The 19798-nt window shown below is 40.3% G+C and overlaps 1 protein-coding gene across 3 annotated transcripts in view; it reads left to right on the top strand.

The window, feature by feature from the left end:
• SLC39A10 (solute carrier family 39 member 10) overlaps positions 1-19798 on the top strand; it is a 61790-nt gene that overhangs the window by 29706 nt on the left and 12286 nt on the right. Inside the window, exons 1-6 of one of the 3 annotated variants that reach the window (XM_060780766.2) lie at positions 3062-3139; positions 4039-5091; positions 7271-7478; positions 13013-13182; positions 14588-14809; positions 18171-18291. In XM_060780766.2, the coding sequence (XP_060636749.2) occupies positions 3074-3139; positions 4039-5091; positions 7271-7478; positions 13013-13182; positions 14588-14809; positions 18171-18291 (1840 nt within the window). In that variant the 5' untranslated portion in view covers positions 3062-3073. Of the gene's footprint in view, positions 1-3061; positions 3180-4038; positions 5092-7270; positions 7479-13012; positions 13183-14587; positions 14810-18170; positions 18292-19798 lie in introns of those variants that run through there. The other 2 variants (XM_060780782.2, XM_060780774.2) reach the window with 2 other exon arrangements.

Raw genomic sequence — 19798 nt, 5'->3', positions numbered from 1 at the left:
GGAGCATGACAGAAATATTTAAAAACACACTGGATAGTGTCGCATGGCAGGGAAGCATGAGGTTGTGAAGCACATTGAATATCTTTTCCCTCATGTCTCTGAAAAACACCCCAACTAAACCATATGAGCAGGTTGTCATAGGAGAAATATGTTTGTAAGATACTTCTTTTCAGCTCTTTGATCTGCTGGTTTATTTTCTCTTGTATAGAGGAGCCTGTGGTGGAAGTCAGATGATTTGTTCTTAGAATCGTAGAGTTGAAAGATGACACGAGGGCCATCCGGTATGTCCCTGTGCCAATCAAAACTAAATCACGTTCTCACAAAATCACCGTGTGTTATATGTGTGATCTCACCACCATACTACTAAACTTTTAAGCATCTTGGCCGTAGATGCTCCTTATTCTCTCTCCTACAGACTCTACTTAGACCAGTTCCATCTACTCTTAACCTCTTTATCCAACTTCTTTGCCCTTTTTGTAACAATTGCCTTGTGCCATAAAATTTATTTCACTTTTGAAATAAAAGGAAAGAATGAGAAAAACTTGGGATTAAGCCAGATAAGTAGTTTGGTTTTTTTTAAAGTGGGCCTGTGTATGAGGAAAGGGTTTTGTGCATATGGTCATGCAGTAAGATGTGCCATACTCTAGATAGGTACAGTCTGTTCCCTGTCCACTCACTCAGCCAGGGATAAATCATGACTACAGCCAGTCAGAAGAGTTCACTGCAGTCATAATGCAGGCAGATATCCATGCTCCCCAAATGTGATGTCTCTACCAAAGGAAAGGTACGGCCTAATATTAGGGATGCATGACTACATTTCCAAGTATGGTCTTAGCTCTGCTGTATGTGATAGTCACATGAAAGTGATCATGAGCTACTACTGGAAAGGATTAGGATCATACTTGAGTCAGGGGTAAGATTTTGACAAAGACATTCTTGGTGACCCTTAAAATGATTACAAATGCGGTGTTTTGCATTTTGGGTCTTGGTAAGGAAATGTTTGCTAACACTTACAGCAGTACAGATGGGGGCTCTGCATTTTGAAGCTTTCCATAAGAAATAGATAGCAGCTTTGCTTGTAGCAAACTAGTCTTCGGACTTAACCAAATAAATTTGCATTTGTATCCTCTTATAAATTTAATGTGTAGTAGTTACATTTCAAAAGTTCCAGATTGTGCTTCTTCATCTTGGCTACTCCACAGCAGCCGCAAATGCACCCTTGTATGTTTTGTATTTAGTCTCTTAACCCAGTATCATCCTTACATCTTTGACTCCAGCTTTGCAGTGAGTGCCTCTCAACCATTGGGAAAGCAGGGCTGGCAACAAATTTATGTTCCCTTCTTTTGGAATGTTCTCCCTCAGTCTGTGCTCTTGCACAGAAGAACATGTTGCTCACAAAGAGACTTCTTTTTGTAAAAATAGTTCTGACAGTTGATCTTAGTCCGTTTGACAATTCAAACCGAAGCCATGCAACCATTTGATTTATCTAATACTGTATCCACAAATACCTCATTTCCCTCCCTCACAGAGTTTGTGCGGCAGATAGAGAAGCTAAGCTAACACATCAAACTGCCCCATCTTTTCTAGGTAGTTTCAATCTTTGAAACAGACACTGGCCTTAGGTTTAGTGAAATAAATAGTGCAAACAGATAGACTTCCTGCTTCAACACCCTGTATATACTCATATATAAGTCTAAAGGTTTAGTCCAAAAATTGAGTCCAGTAACCTAGGTTGACTTATCCTAGGTGACAATAACTTATTTTAAAAGGAACAATTTCTGAGTAATGAAAAGCAATAGCTTAGTCCATGACTTAAAAGAAGCGTCAATCCATCAACTGTCTTCGCCATGGCACTGCTTCTAGCGTTTTAAAATGTTTAAACAGGAAAGTGGCTGCAGCAAGGGCCAGCTACCCCTTGTGATACAGCTATTGCTGTCCATTCTCAGCAGAATGGCCATTGACTTATCAATTAATTGTTTCAAAACCCATAATTTTGGCCCCAAAAGGGAGAGCATTTAAATATTGATGTTCCAGATATGAAGCAGGTTGTAGCTCAGTTTGGAGCTTGAGGGGATGGGGAATATTGGATATAAATTACTATCTAGAGCAGTGTTTCTCAACCTTCCTAATGCCACGACCCCTTAATACAGTTCATCATGTTATGGTGATCCCCAACCATAGCATTATTTTCGTTGCTACTCCATAATTATCATTTACGAATGGTTATGTAAATATCTGATTTGCAAATGTATTTTCATTCACTGGACCAAATTTGGCACAAATACCCAATACACCCAAAGTTGAATTCTGGTGGGGTTAGGGGGAGGACTGATTTTGCAGTTGGAGAGTTGTAGTTGCTGGGATTTATAGTTCACCTACAATTCAAGAGCATTGTGAACCCCACCAACAATAGAATTGGGCAAAACTTCCCACACAGAACCGCCCTGCCTTGAAGGGACTTACTGGCATGAGCCTCCCTCCAGCCTCACACGCTCTCCCTTGCCCTCATATGCACACCACTCTGTCATGCCCCGAGCACACCTGCTCTCCCCTCCCCGTTTGGAGTCTCAGAAAGACCTGTGCCCTTGGCCAAGAGGCTGGCCAATCACAGCAGAGGAGGGCTTTTGGTGGAAGGATTCGCCATCTAGTTCCAAAAAAGAAGAGAAGGACAGGCGGAGATCTTCAGCCTTCCCTATCAAAGAGGTTCCGAAGAGCATCAGAAATATATGTTTTCCGATGGTCTTTGGGGACCCCTCAGAAACCCCCTTGCGACCCCCCCCCCAGGGGTCCCAACCCCCAGGTTGAGAAACGCTGATGTAGAGGTTATTTGGTGTCTTCCTGTGTTCCTCATGAACTCTTTGGAATTTCCATGTGGTTCAATTTCTGGGGTCATACAAAAGTTGTATATTTTGCATCTGATTTTCCTCGTGGACATTTTTCTCTAGTGAGCATAAGACAACAAAGGGCATAAGTTAAAAATAATTCACTACATAATTGGAGGAGTCTGGGTTTTTTTTTTTTAAGTCTCTGTTAAGACTATAAAAACAATGCCCATGTAGCCTTTTTGAAAATAATGCTGACTTCTTCACTTGAACCAATTTCATCTTTTTTCATATTGGCACCAGGGAACTTCAATGAGGTTAGTTAGATGTCCATCCTGAATTCTAAGAATGGAATAGGTAAGTTTAGTTGTCATGAGTTTTGAGAAGTAGAGATTCTGAAAAAAAAGTTTTGAGCAGTGTTCTGATTGAGAGAGCCTACTTTCAGTGTTAAGTAAGTACACTTGCATCTGTTAAGAGTGAGAGAAAAAGAAATGTGTAAGAATCCTAATTTGGGTGTAATGAAATAATTATGCTACTTTGGGGCTTGGAACTGTGCAGTGTTCTAATGAATGGGCATTTATTAGAAAAGCTGTGACTCACTTTCACTTTTTAGGTGAAAAATCCTTTGATTCGCAGACCTTATCATTAAATAAAATTGTGGGTTTTCCTTCTCCTCCTCTTGTAATTAGAGTTTTTATTTGAACTTCAGCACATGGGGTTTCAAAGAAATTGCCAACTAGATGATGTACAGCAGAGAGTCTTCAGGTGTTGATTGCTTTACCGTAATTAAGGTGGATGGCTTTTGAGCCTGTGTTTCCAGCTCACTTATTCCCTCTATCTGCTTCTTCAAAAGTTGCCAGTAAATTCCATAGAAATAGCTGTGTTAGTCTATTATACTAAATATTCAGCTGAGAGTATTGTTGCACCTGGGCTAGACCTCATATTCATTTGACAAAGTATGTAGATTGTAAAACAGAATTGACTGTCTTATTCATCTAAATTTATCAGTGGTGATAGATAATGACAAATTTTTATTTAGCTTAATTATTTATTTACAGTAAATACACCGCTTTTCCCACCCCTGGGGGGACTCATATTGATATTCAAGGTCTGGACTTGCCATGTTCATGCACTATGAAGCTGTATTTGTTAGAAATAATCTAAGGTTATCCCGAGATAATGTAACATCCAGATGTTTTCTTTTCTTTTGTTGCAGAAAATAGAAATGACGGTACATATGCACACACAGTTTTGCCTCATATGTTTGCTGACATTTGTCTTTCATCAGTGCCACCATTGCCACAGCCATGGTGCAGAAAAGGGCCAAAGTAATAACCACAATAGTGATCAGATCTTGGACACACCATATCTCCAGAATGGTAGGACAGAACCTGCACCAAATAAGGAGGCTGAAGAGGAGCAGAAATACTATATTGAAAAACTCTTTGAGTGTTATGGTGAAAATGGGAGATTACATTTTTGGGGACTGGAGAAATTGCTGACGAACCTTGGGCTTGGCGAAGTCAAAGTAGTGGAATTAAATCATGAGGACATTGGTCACGATCATGTTTCTCACTTAGATCTCATAGAGGTACAAGAAGGAAAGCATTCTCATTCCCACAGTCATCCCCATCCCCATAGTCACTCAGGTTCAGAAAACCAGACTGTGAATGAAGAGCCTACCAAAAGAAACCAGAAGTGTGACCCTGAAAAAGAAGGAACAGAGCCGTCCCTAAAACCTGGTGGAAAACACACCCGTGGCCATAACAATCATCACAGACACCGCCAGCGCTACCGCTGCCACCACTTACACCATCACCTTGGCCATAATGGCAGCCATCATTCTCATAATGACTCCATTAGTGCTAGTGATCATGGGGAACCAAGTCATGAGCCTTCAACAGAAACCAACACTACTCAAGAACACTGTGAAATAAAACCATGCAAAGAAAAGAAGAGGCGGAGAGACAAGAAGAAGAGCAGTGAGATCCCAGTTGAAGCAACACAGGATTTTACCGCTGATCATGACTCAAATGAACAATACAAACACAACCGTGTTCAAAAAGAAGACCATGTGCATGAAGGGTCTCCCTCGCATGTGCATTTCCATGATAATGACCATTCAGCCTCTCATGGGCACCGAGACCCGCATCCTCCCAGTGGAGCCAGCCATCGGCATGCTAGCAAGCGCGAAGCACCTCATAATCACAATGGCATGAAGAGGCATCTTCACAAGGACCATAACAGACATGAAGATTATCACGAAGAGGTTAGTGCAAACTTGTTAAAACTTGCCTTGCCTTGCCTTTAAGGAGGTAAGGCCATGTGTGCATAAGCCAACAGTATGTTTAGATCTAAAAATAAAATTGAACCAGCCTGGTGTAGTGGTTAGACTGACCCTAGAGGTGTCAAATTCTTGCTCAGCCATGAAAAGGCCATTGGGTGATCTTGGCAAGTCACGCAGTCTCAATTTCAGAGGAAGGCAAAGGCAAAAACCCCTTTGAACAAATCTTACCTTATGAAGAAGAATGCTAAGAAAAAATGTAGCAAAGATCAAAAAGACATATAATGATCTTCTTTCCAGTCTTTGTTACATATAGAGAATTTTGAAATAACTTGTATAGTATACTCCATTGAAAAGAAGGGAATTCATATTTTTCATTATTCTTTAGTCTGTATCTGCTGTGCTTGATCTTTCTTTCCCTCTTTTCTATTTCCCGTTCTTTCTTCTTCTTTTTTTTGTATACTTATAAAACGTTAGTGTTTTTGAAAACTTAATTAAAAGCATTTTTAAAAGAACAAATGTTGCCAAGAAAATCCATGATAAGGTCACCTTGCAGTCCCTATAAATTGGAAAACTACTTGGAGGCACACAGCAACAAGAAAAAGTTGGGATAGGAGCATGGGGTTGCCATTCTTGAACAAGCTTGAATAGACCCATTTTCATGATTATCCATAGTGGCAAGAGTAATTTCCCAGGAAACAAAAGCAAGAGAGATTTAAAATAATTATCAGTTGCACATTCTGTTGCCTCCAGGTAACAAAATATCTTTTGAGATAGCAAGGTTTTGATTTTATGTATTTATTTGAGCAGCTCTTCTGATAAAGCATAGTATCATCACTACATGAAAATTACCATGTTTTGTCAGTTTGACAGTCATAAGGGCATTCTTCTACCTTCTGTCTGGTAAGATAGGAAGGCTGAAATTTGTTACCATTATCAACCTTCGAGTTGACTGATTTACTGCCACCCTATTATGATTTTTTCTAATATTTATCAGAGGAAGTTTGTCATGGGCTTGCAAGAGTATGTGACTTTTCCAAGGTTATCCAGTAGGTTTCCATGGCTGAGTGGGATTCAAAGACTATTCGCCCACAGTCCTAATCTGACACCATGCTGACTTGCCAAGTTTGAAATACTCAGGAGCTGAATTTTTAGTTCATAATACTCTCAAATGAAGCTGCTTCTGTTTCTTGTCAAATGTAGCAATTTAGTATTTCATCTTCAGAAACGCAATTATAGGTTTGTTCATTTGAAAGAAAACTATGGAAATGATACGTTGTTGTTGCTGCTGCTGTTGTTGCTGTTGTTGTTGTGTGCCTTCAAGTTGTTTCTGACATATGGTAATCCTAAGGCAAATCTGTCATGGGTTTTACTCAGACTGTGAGAGTGTGACTTGCTCAAGGTTACCTGGTAGCATTTCATGGCTAAGCAGGGATTCTGACCCTCGTTTCCAGAGTCGTATGTAGCCCAACACTCAAACCACTGTACCATGAAGAGTTTAAGTTGCATTAAAGAAAAAAAGCCCTCCCCCCCACACACAACCCCACAATATGTTCATTTGAATTTCTCTTGTCCTATGTATATTCCTTGGGGTAGGTTTTCTTCCTCTTGTGCAAGTACAGGTCACATTCTTCTGCAGTGCTTGAGTGGCTTTTCTGTAAATTTACCTCTTGACTCCTGTTTGGGCATTTCAACCTTGTGCAGCTAGAATCAAGGGAAGGGAAAAAACATGATAATTCCAATTGGCCTCTTTTAACTATGGTGCATAAGGACTCTGCTTTGTCCCTGTTTCTCTTCATGCACCACAGTTAAAGGAGGCCAGATGTTGGGACCTTTGTGCATTAGTCACAGGCACCATCCTGAATTCAAAACCTGATTGTTGGCAAGGTTTTAAATTTCACAGTGTGCCCACAGATGCCACCCAGACTCTTTGCTTTCATAACAACCTCCGAACCCCATTTTTTTCTGGTGGTCTCAGTCCACCTCCATTTAAATAATGTTCACAGCAATTTTCAAGGTTTTTTTTTTTTCATTAGAGTATCAGGATCAGTCCCACTTTTCTAAATACAAGTGATGAAGCTTTAAATGTTGTGTATTCCTCTGCTTCTGAATGAAATTTGCTGGTGTTGCTTGTTTAATTTTCTTCTCCTTAACTTGTTTGCAGTGTTTAAATGTCACCCAGCTGCTAAGGCATTATGGTCTTCGCCCCAGTTCTCCCATTTCTCCAAGCTTGTTTACATACCTGTGTCCCGCATTACTGTATCAGATTGACAGGAGACTTTGTATTGAATATTTTGAGGATTTACTGATTGAAGACTTGAATAAAGGCAAAAATGCATCGCTTGGGATCATGAATAAAACAGGTGCATCAGGTAAGAAGTGTGTTGTCAAAAAATCAAGACCAGAAAAAGCATGCATTTGTCGTTATTGTTAATGTAATTTTCTGTTAGAAAGTCAACATGCTGCACAGGTGTCTTTTTTGGCTAGCTGTACATTTTGTTATAGCTTTGAGTATGCAGTGTTTACGACAAGCTCGTACGGTCAGTCTGGCTAGCCAAAGTAAGAGAGAGAGGCCTACTCACTCTATTACCCCATACAAAAGGGCTGGACAAAGTGTGACCAGTGATCCTGCCTGAAGCCTCTCAGCAGTCCCCCAAACCCCTTTCAGCCAACCAATTTGAATAAAATATGCACAATTTTCAGATGTTTTTTGCCCTCAACGGTAGCAAGAAGTGACACAGTGTTAGTTCTGGTCATCATTTTGGCAAAGACTTGTATGACAATAGAAGTATTTGGGTGCACTGTCAGTGGAAGGCCCAACTCATGTGGAGGGTCCTAGTGGGGGAAATCAACCTCCGGCTTCCATACAGTTGCCCACCTGACCATAAAGCTGCAAATCTTTCCATTCTTGTCCTTGTCCTCAACTTTCTTCCTCCGGTTCATCTAGAGTAAAACATCTCCTCTTTGGAACCGTTTTCTGAAGATGTTTAAGGCTAATCTTGCTTTTTGATGGTTTTGTTTTAAAGATAGAGTTTATAAGACTACTCAATAACCCAACAGTCCAAAATGCATTGTTCCCCCTGGGCTCCTTATTCTTCTTGATGTGAAAAGATGCTTGCTCAGATATTCACAGCATTTCCTTTACAGCAGGTAGGAGTAGAGTAGGAGTCATGTGGCCCTTTGAACATTCTTGTATTGAAACTCACAGCACTCCTTCTCTTGGTTGTGCTTTCCAAAAATATCTGGAAAATACACACCTTCTATCATTGCTTTATAAACTGGCATCTGTTCGTCATGTCTCTCTCCATGTTTGCCTTCTATATTTGAGCAGCTTCTGCCATTGCGATCCATTAGTGAGTTTTTAATGTAAGGCCATAACACATGAGAACAGATTCTTCCCAATGACGAGCAATTGATGTGAGGTGACTTTGCTAAGCAAATTTCAAGGTTTCCTCTACAGGACACCACAAACTATTTTGGTTTTGCATGATTTCATATGAAAGATCCATGCAGTTGACACTTCTTAAATTTGGCTGCACCATTCACATGCAGCCCTAATCTATATCCTATCTACTTAAATTAGTGGTTCCCAACATTTTTTGACCAGCAACCACTTTGACCAGGGACCACTCTCCAACATTAGTACCAAAAGGGTTACAAATCGGTTTTTGGTCAACTTTAGAATTTGTTTTGTTTATTTGGGATGTTGATTCAGAAAATTGCATTGGATAGACCGCATCAGCTCTAGTTTCTGATGTAGAACATATGCCATCAAGTAGTCACCATCTGCTCACCCACAGAAAACCATATTTAATAATCTAGAGCTGATGTGATGGTAGTAATCTTTTTTGAGTAGTCAGCCTCTCCCCTCCCAACATCTCAGTTGCCTCAACACTAAAAGAGGATTTCATGAAACCAGTTACTCTCGTTGCCGTGTGGTTTTGAGGCAACAGTGTAGTAATGGTGAGGCCACATACCATATTTTTGTTATTAGGGATCACTGGTGGTCCTTTAAGTCCACGGACATAAAGAATTTGAGCCTACATTTACTGGAAGTCTAATAATGCTCAGAATTACCAGCTCTTGTTACTCTGTAACTTGGAATGTGACTGAATGTTGCATAAAATGATAATCTTCTTAAAAATATTGTGTCATTTAAATAACCACAAAGCAAGACTATCAAATGGCATGTTTTAAACACCAGTTTTCAAAATTCAGGAAATAGAGCACCATCTTGGAAACCTCATCATACGTAATATAACCTTTCCTAGTTGCCAAAAGTAAATATAGTCAAACCTTTTCAGTACCACCTAAGATTAGAGGACAGATAGGAAACACACCCACACACACCCAGTTTACCCTCGAGAGTCTTCAATTGGAAGCTCTTACTTGCAAGGATCATTCATAATGTCCAGTACATGAAAAGATTTTGTAGCCAATTCAGTCAGCCCTTCGTATCCACAGATTCAACCATTTTTATTCTCAGGCCTTTTTCATATGATTATCCACAGGTTTCTGTGGAACTGCTGGGTGAGGTGCTTAATGGCATTTTGTTTCTAAAGCTGGGACAATTGCTGTAATCATAGAGAACCTTGGAGGGAATTGCCTTTAGCTTGAAAATAATGGTCTAGCTAATCTAATGGTGAATATTGATTAGTCGTTTTGCAGGCACTTACAAGCGGTGTCAGAAATAAAGCACAAATTGAGTATGTTCAGATATATGTTCGTACTTGTCGGAAAGAATGCCCTGGTGGTAATTATTTTTAATGAATGTGGCATCATTAAGAAAGGTTAACTTGTTGTATATAAATTTCCCATAGTGACACAGCTACTACCTCATTAACGGTACTCAAAGATTCGATAGTACCAAATACTCAATATATGCTGCATATGGTAGCAAATTGTTTGTTTCTGTGGGCAATCTTATTTTTGGAAGGTTTGACCTTAGCTTAATTGCCAGGAGAGTTTATGAAAAAGCTGCTAAGCATTTTCTGCCAATTAAAATGTTGAAACTGTATGTGCGTGTTAAAGCTGCCCACATGCGCGCGTGCGCACACCCCCAAAAAACCTCTCATCACACATATGCCTTTGAACCAAGTTAATTATAAAGTTTCCACAGATGAGCGCTTCTTTTTAAAGGAAGCCTTTTCTGTCTCAATAATGAGGGAGGGAACTGATGAATAAGTAATCTTGAAGACCTTCAAAGTTTTAAGTGACCCAATTTGAAAAATAAGTGGAATTTGTAACAGTCATGTTGATGCATTTTGCTGGAGAAGCTATCATTATTTAGAACAAATAAAAAAAAACAATGCCACTTTGTTGCAGTGATTGAGGAGCAGCTTGCTCTGTCACATTAAACCTCAGGCATAGTACTGTAATTTCAGAGTGATCTGCGTGGCAATGTGAAATAATTATCGCATTTTCCAACATTTATTAATTAATGAATTAGTTTCTCTGATAATTTCACCAACAACTCGCAGGAAGTCTTTCTCATGAATATGAAACTACATCCATAAAGACTGAACAGAAAATGAAAGCCAAGTGTTCCTGTTTAATTCTCAGTTGGCTTTGCTTCATATGCATCTGTCTTGATGGCAGTATCTCCTTTGATCCATTTCCTCTGTCTTTCTCCTGTTCTCTATCTGTTGCCTCACTGGTGCAGTGTCCATATGTCTTTTATTAGTTCTCTGTCTCCTTATTGCCTTCCCCTGTCATTTCTTCCATCCTTTTTCCACCAGAAAAACTATTGCAGTGATTGGTGCCACGTAAAAATATATCTAGGGAAAGGATAGAAGGGGGCGGGGAAGGATGATGGCAACTGTGAAGGGAGGAGAAGATGTCCAGCTCCAAATTCCTGGTTTCCAGTGGAATGACAACTCATGGCACAAAATAATAATAATAATAATAATCATCATCATCATCTTAGTAATGATAATAATGGTACAACTGACTTGGACAGTCACCTGTCCTATTCAAGCCACCCCTCTCATAATTTCTTGGGTAACACACTCCTTTATAAATACAGGTTGGTAGATTCTGGATCCAGCTTCCCTCCAGTTGTCCCCTTCTTTTTCCACACTCCTGTTCCTGGTTTGCATGCTTTATGCAACACATCTTTTGGTAGATTCAGGAGCATAAGAGACCTCTGTGGAAATATGGCATTCTAAAGACTTACGTTGCACTCTTAATGACAGTGTTTTTGAATAAACAGTACCCTTTGCAGCTGCAGAACTGGTCTTTGGGGATTTAGTTAAGCTAAAAAGTCCTAGCTATTAATTTGCCAGTGTATTGACAAAATACTGAAAAACCACACTAGTTGTAGTTCCCTGGAAGAAGAGGAAGTAAAGGGGAAGAGGATTCTTTCCTGGACAAAAAGCTTTTCCGTAAACATACTTTCTTTTATTTGCCTGTCAGCCCATTTCTCGGCTTTCATGATTATATCTTATCTGCTTACTCCAAATAAGCTATTTTGGAGGAAGTAGGGATATGTAAGCTCTGGTCTTTGCCTATTCAGGTGGCTAAATTAAACATAGTTACTTTTTGTCTAAGCTACAGAGGAACTAAAAAATACTGTGATTATTTATGCAAGATAGAGGCCTCCCAAGTTTTTCTAATAGGTTTTGCCTAGGGTCGTTTGCCCCTTGAGAATATTTGAAGGATAAACCATTGTCACATGCTTGGAGCAAAGTTACATGCTGCATGAGACAAATTCCATTGTGTAATGTGACTGCTATGTCACATTGCCTCCTTTCCCCTGAATCATGTATGGCCACACATTGTAGTTCACTGCATGGGGGAGAGGTTGACACAGAAAAATACAGTGAGCATCACTTATTCAGAAATCTGAAATGTTCCAAAATCAAAAATTGTCCACATGGATGGCTTTGTTTTTGATAGTTCAGTGTACACAAACTGTTTCATGCACAAAATTATTAAAATGTTGTGCATAAAATTACTTTCAGGCTATGTGTATGAGGTGTATATGAAATAAAATTAATGTTGTACTTAGACTTGGGTCCCATCTCCATGATATGTCATTATGTGCAAATGCAGGTTTTTCAAATTCTGAAAAATTCCAAAATCCAAACACCTTCTGTTCCCAAGAATTTTAGATAAGGGATATCTAGCCTGTATCATATTGTGGTAGCAACCACATCAATTTCAACAATTATTTTGGAATCAGTAGAGTGTCCCACTTTGGTTTTCTCTTTCCCTGTTTCAAGTCTTATTGCTTGCATTAAGCATAATGTTTTCAGGAAAAAAATCCACCCTACTTCTGGGAAAAGTCAGTACATAAAAAAGGTATCCAACAAGCTGTAAAATATAAAGGATATAGAAGATCAATTCTGGACAAATTGCTTCTTGTTATCTTTGCTAGTTAGGAACACATAGTTATTGCGAACAAATCTGTAGAGAAAAATGCTGCAAAAATTGTTTTTGAGACATTGAATTCTACCCGTTCCTGTGTCTGAAAGTGTTCTGTTCATAAGGCATCAGCTGTCCATTTGCATTCAGGTCCCAGAGGCCATTAATGGAAAGTTTAAACCTGGTGATTTTGATTCTTTGCTGTTTTAAATTGTGCTCAGTGAAATCATTTGGGAGGAGTTAAATTTACACAAGTGTTAGAACAAGATTATAGTTGGGCATAAGATGTTAACTTTTCCGGTGTGTGATCAAGCCGTATAAATTTTTTGAGAAAAGCACCCAGCCCAATGATGCAGATCATAAAAATTACACAATGAGTCATGATGATTTGAGTTTCTGATCCCAGGTTTATATCTATAATAGAGGGGAAATGCGTGTGTATTTTCTTCCTTTGAGCAGTAACTGTTTTGTTTTTTTGTTTTATGTTGGTGATTTGAAAACTTCCTGATTAATGTTTTTATTTCTCCTTCCTCTTCCACAGCCTGGATTTGTGGCCTCATTTCTATCACAGTCATTAGCCTGCTGTCCTTGCTAGGTGTGATCTTGATCCCTATAATTAACCAAGGGTGCTTCAAATTTCTCCTCACCTTCCTCGTTGCTCTTGCGGTAGGAACAATGAGTGGAGATGCACTGCTTCACTTGTTGCCACATGTAAGTTGTGTCTCACCCCAGAGCTTGTGCTTTCCATTTCTTTTGCTCTCTAAGTATCGTCCAATGTGCCAGCATTTCACCCAAAAGTGTTCGTGAATATATGCAGTTGCTTATCTATCATTGAGGGTTGTTGTTATAATAGATTACGCAAGTCTTTCACTGAGTACAATTGAGCATGATTCATTGAGTTACTTCCGCATACAGTGGAAGTATTGAAACACATACTCAAAATACTATAATGTAAATATGTGTAGTGTGTATTAAAACAAAAAGGCTTCTGTGACTCAGTTCTGTTTCTGGAGTACTGAAAGTTATTTTGAGATTACGATGTGTGCCAGAAGGTATAGCCTAACCACAAAGATAATTCACTTTTGACACTCCTTCGCTTGTTAAAAGTTGAGTGTGGTCTTAGCTTTCTCTGTTTGAAAGCAGTGGGTAGAATCCCCCCCCCCCCTTCAGAATGTTTACACATTTTACTGTAATCAGCAAACGTATAGATATGGTTGTTTATCCCTTTTGAATGTTACATTTCTTCAGCATTCAGGCAAACCATCCTATTAAAAAGTCAAGAACCTGCTGCAGGGTTTCAAACTATAAGTTTATACCCTGCTTTTCTGAAACAATCCTAGATGATTATAGAAGTGGAATGCCGGATATACAATGACAAGAGTCAGTTCACTAATTTTTGTGGTAGAAGGCAAGGAAAAAGGTTGCTATAGGTCTACTGTAAAACAGTGGTTCTCAACCTGCGGGTCCCTAGATATTTTGGCCTTCAACTCCCAGAAATCCTAACAGCTGGTACACTGGTTGAGATTTCTGAGAGTTGCAGGACAAAACACCTGGGGACCCACAGGTTGAGAATCACTGCTGTGGATAAAAAGTCTGCTATGTGTACACTCCTCACTTGGTAAAAGTTTTATTGGGGTTGATAGCGCTACATTGCACTCTCTGTGCTTTAGAGGCTAATAGTTGATCAATATTATTGTCAGAAGACCTGTGATCTTAATGTCCGAAGAAAATAAACCAGCCTTTAAGTTTAAGAAAATACTACTGTCAACACCCTCAGTACCACAGATTTATATTATTTTTCCAGGCCAAGTCATTTGGAATGGAAACTTGCAGCTCGGGAGAGTTATAATTTATTGTCTTCTAATTTAGATTTCCCAAAACTCAAATTATTATTTCATTTAGCTTTCTCCTGTGTATAAACTGTCAGTATGAATTCAAAGCTTTCAAATTCATCTATTATGCTTGTATTAAAACAGTGCCTCAAGCCTCACAGAAAGAAGGGTGCAGTGGGGGAGAAAGGAAAGAGAATTTTGTGTGTCTGTTTAGTTAAGGAGTGCCATGTTGGCTTTACTTCAGGAAATGTTAATGCTGCGTCTTTCTCTTCCCTACCAATTAGTCCCAAGGGGTGCACAACCACAGTAACCATGACGGCCAAGGCCACCACCAGCATGAGCACCAACATCTCCATGGGCATTCCCATGAACACGAGGGACTGGTCCACAGCTTCCTCGAAGAATATGACGCAGTTTTGAAAGGTCTGGTGGCTCTTGGTGGGATTTACCTCCTGTTCATTATTGAACACTGCTTAAGAATGTTCAAACACTACAACAAACAAAGGGTAGGTTTTGATATCTCCTATATTCTGGTATTGGGAAGACTATTATCACTGAGTTTTTAAGTGGCTTATAGAAAGAATTTGTATTGTATTAGTCCATCTAGTAAAACAGTGTTCTGAGAGTAATTCTGGCATTAACCAGGTCTGGGAAAAACAATCCAAAGTGAACTAACAGCAGATTTTTGTGATCCCACAGCAGGTTCTGCAGCATCCCAAAGTGTGTGGTACTTCCTGTAGTGAAAACGTTGTGCTTTTCAAGTACAGTCTGAACTTATCCAGAATTTCAAAATAATCCCAAACCCAAAATTTTCCATACGGGTGCCTGAGACAGTGACACCTTTGCTTTCTGATGGTTCAGTGTGTTCAAACGTTGTTCCATGCACATAGTTACTGAAAATATTGTTTAACATTACCTTCAGTCTACATGTATATGAAACAAATGAATGTTGTGTTTAGACTTGGGTTCCATCTCCTGAGATAATTCATTGTGTATATGCAGGTATTCCAAAATCTGCAAAAAACCAAAATATGAAACACTCCTGATCACAAACATTTTCGATAAATGGTACTCAACCTATATTTTTAATAACCAAATTCAGTGATTGCAACAGTATATAAAAAGCTCCCCACCCCCAAAACTGGATGATTTGAGAACTGTTGAGTGAAGCAATTCTGTTATTTGGCTTTACTTACTTTCCTCAACAATGTAATGTATGTGCTTTTGTAAGTAAACAGAGTCAAAATATTATTTCCTTAGGATTTAAGGTAGAATTTAGGCTGCCCTGCTACCTAAGTATCTGAATGGGGCTATTTTTGTTTTTGTGTAACAGTGATAGTCATTGGCCTAGAGTGGATAAAACAAGCTTTCCAGTGTAGCGTTGACACAATTAATCTGTGTCATCCACATCTGAGCAAACCATGAACACTTTCACAATATGCAATTAGAATACTTAATTATCTCGCTTTAACGGCCATGGCTACATCCTGTGGAATCTTCCTAGGGTTTCTGGTTTAGCCAAAGGCATAAAAGGAACTCTCTGGCTGAAAATACTGACCACAGAACAAAACTAAAATCAGATGGGACTAAGTGGGTTGTTTTTTTTTTTGTTTGTTTGTTTTTTTTTTTGTTGTGTCAGGAGCAACCGCTCCTGTTGTGAGAGAATTGGCCGTCTGCAAGGACGTTGCCCAGGGGACGCCTGGATGATTTTTGATGTTTTATCATCCTTGTGGGAGGCTTCTCTCATGTCCCCACATGAGGAGCTGGAGCTAATAGAGGGAGCTCATCCTGCCAGCACAGTGCTTTAACCCACTGCGCCACCGGGGGCTCCACTAAGTGGGGTCAAAATGCTAAAGTGATCGTTATGTGCTTGGTAAGGATGTCAAACCAGAGAAACTAAACAGACTCGATTATTTCTCCTTGAGGGTAAAAGCAAGAGGATTGGGACTGTCAGATGGTTAGGCAGCCATAAGATGACTTGTTTTGAGAAAAAAGAGTTGTCACTCCAAGCAATTTTGTAGTGATAAATCTGACTGCTACCATCAGAAATGGTATGTTGGAGGAGGACACTGCTACAAGTAATTAGTAGGTCCTTACACATAGACAGCTTTTGATATAAGTTGAAAGTGTTGATTTTTAAAGAACACCAAAGAAATCTTTAAAGACAGAGAGCTTATGTTTCTCTGGAAACCAGATTAATCTGTTTAGAACAGTGATTCCCAACCTTTTCTTGACCAGGGACCACTTTGACCAGGGGCCACTCTCGAACATTAGTACCAAAAGGGTTACAAATCAATTTTTGGTCAACTTTAGATTCAGTTTGGTTATTTGGGGAGCTGATTCAGAAAATTGCATTGGATAGACCACATCAGCTCTAGCGTCTGATACAGAACATATGCCATCCAGTAGTCACCACAGAAAACCATTTTTAATATTCAAGAGCTGATGTGGTCTATCTAATGTAATTTTCTGAATCAGTGCCCCAAATAACCTCAGGAATAAGTCTAAAAATGAAGACACCAAGGCACCCCTGCTTCCAGGCGCCACGTGGAACGGCTCCACTCGGGAAGGGAGGAAGAGGAGAAGCAGTCAGCAGGGTTGTTGTCGCACCTTTCATGGGTAGTCTGCCTCTCTCCTCCTGATATCCCTGTTGCCTCGGCACTATAAGAGGGTTTCATGAGACCAGTCACTCTTGTTGCAATGGTGTAGTAACGGTGAGGCCGCGGACCATATTTTAGTTCTTGGGGACCACTGGTGGTCCATGGACCACAGGTTTGGAACCACTGGTTTAGAAGTTAGAGGTTGATATGGCATGCTTGTCTCATTATTCCTTTTAAAGTAATTTTGACCACTACTTGAGCACATAGATATACAAACATTTAGATGAAGATGCCTTGAAAAAGGTTTCCATCCCCGACTTCGTACTTATTTGTTCTCTTTCCTTAACATTACTAAAGATGTTATGGCAGCTACGATGCTGTTTATTTACTGAAGAAAAACTGGCTGAAGCTTGCACAGAAGACACCACATCTGGAGTGGGATACAGTTCATAGAAATTGGATATATTCATAATAATGTTTTCCTGTACAAGTAGCTATACAAGTTTCCCTAGAGAACAGTAGCAGGAGAGCCAACTCTGTACTGAGAAGGATAAATAACAGCCCAACTTTTGCCCCATGCACATGACTCTTAGATTGTGGAGCAGTTTACTAAGAATGTATATATGAATGAATGAATGTATATACATACACATACAAGCACACATATTTACCCATCCTGTGTCCTCAGCTGGGGTGTTGCAGCTGTGCTGGGCACCCTGCGGTGGGCCTGAGCATCATTGTAAGGAGCACAAGTCAGGCTGTGTGTCTGGAATAGAAAAGACCAGTGGGTGCCATGGATATATGGATAGAAGGCCCTCTTGTTTACAGTCATGGACAGACAGTATTTTGTGCATCCAGCACAGCAGCAACATTCCCAAGATGTGCCAGAGAGATAAGTGGGCTCTCTGTGATATTCACGGTGTTTACTCCACAGACATAGAGATCCCCTGGGAGAAGAACAGAACCACTGTGCTGATCAGTAGATCCTTTGGAGCAACATACTAGAACATTGGGAATGATATGTTTTGAATGGAGAACCTCTGCTAAATATATAGCACCTGGTGGGAGACTTGTTATGAATTGAGGGAATGCACCAGAACAGTGTAGGTGCCTAAACTGACATTCTGCGTCTGAATGATTCTGGCATCATAAATGACTGTGGGCACAGTATCCATAGGTAGCTGTCCCTTTCACCTCTTTCCTCATTAGGATCCTGTCGTTACAGGTTAACACTTGACAGCCAGGTCTTTTTTATCTTCTCTTTCAGACTAAGCAGAAATGGTGTAAGAAAAAACAGATGATTGATGAATCGCCAGTTGGGAGGAAACTCTCAGATCATAAACTAAACAGACCTGATGCTGACTGGCTTCAGCTCAAGCCTCTAGCTGGTAACCATTTATTATTAGGTGGCTTCTGCTACATTCTCTCTGTGTTACACCAACACATTTACATACATTGGGCCAACCGTTAATCTGGTTTAGTGGCTTTTTACACACTTGTGTATAAACCCTCCTCAGTAAATCTGCATTAATTGACAGTAATGAGAGTTAAAGTATTCGTAGGAGTTCCAAGCAGTTCATTAAACTGATTATATAGAGACATTTTGTAGACTTCTTTCATTTTTATATGGCGTGTGTACATGTAGCAGTAGGCACTGTTTTGCTAGAGCTGCAGTTTGGAGGCCCAATTAATCGGAGAGGGGACACTTTTTTTTAATAAAGCCATTTTTTTATCCTCCTAATCCAGGAATAGGCAGACTTCAGGCTTATGAAGGCTATTTTGTTGTATTACTAGGATGCCAAGATCCACCAACCAGAAATATGTACAAATGACATGTAGAAATTAGAGAATTCTGTCCCTAGGAATTTGTATAATGGGTACATAGAAAGGTGTTTGGATCTCACAGTTCCAGTGACTATCTTGTAAGTGGCCTATAAGAAAAATAAGCAGGAGTTCAGTTAAATAATTTTACAGCTGCTGCATTCTAGCGGAACGCAAGTACAAGGCATAGGAAATAGACTTACTTGATATTTTTACAAACCTGTTTTTTTTTGTTTTTTGTTTTTTGTCGTGTCAGGAGTGACTTGAGAAACTGCAAGTCGCTTTTGGTGTGAGAGAATTGGCCGTCTGCAAGGACGTTGCCCAGGGGACGCCTGGATGATTTGATGTTTTTATCATCCTTGTGGGAGGCTTCTCTCATGTCCACGCATGAGGAGCTGGAGTTGATAGAGAGAGCTCATCCACCTCTCCCCGGATTCGAACCTGCGACCTGTCGGTCTTCAGTCCTGCCGGCACAAGGGTTTAACCCACTGCGCCACCTGGGGCTCCTATTAATTAAAGAGGAATAAAGGAATCCTGGGACAGTTACATAAAAAAGAAAAAAGTGCAAAAAATAGTTTTGAAATGTAAATGCTCCAGAACTAGAAAGAAGCAAGGACGGGAAAAAATACACAGTAAGTTCAAATATGTATCTTAGGCCCAGGGGCGGCCCGTCCATTACGCAAAGTAAGCGGTCGCAGAACACTTTTTTTTTGCCAAGGGCGCAGAGGCGCCTCTGTAAATGCCCCTCGACCGCCACTTGAGGAGCACCCCCTCAGCTCACAACAGCCCTAGCAGTCCGGGGGGAGCCTCGGCTTTCTTGCCTCGCTGCCGGGCGATCCTCTTCCCAAAGGGGCCAGGCCCTTGAGCCCCGTCTAGCCCCTCTCGTTCCTGCTCCACCCAGCCACCGGGTGCGCGAGCAGAGCCGGCGCTCAATCGTTTTCCGCGTTCAATCCCTTCCCCATGACCGGCTCCCTTTCCCAATCCCCCGGCGCTCCACCTGCCTCCTCTCCTCTCCCCAATCCGCGAGTGGGCCAAGAGGCAGAGCCGCCGCGCCTGGCCCACTTCGGGTCTGGA

This window comes from Anolis sagrei, chromosome 1, assembly GCF_037176765.1.
Source record: "Anolis sagrei isolate rAnoSag1 chromosome 1, rAnoSag1.mat, whole genome shotgun sequence".
NCBI classification, from domain to species: Eukaryota; Metazoa; Chordata; class Lepidosauria; order Squamata; family Dactyloidae; genus Anolis; species Anolis sagrei.
This window is presented reverse-complemented; position numbering and strand designations above follow the sequence as displayed.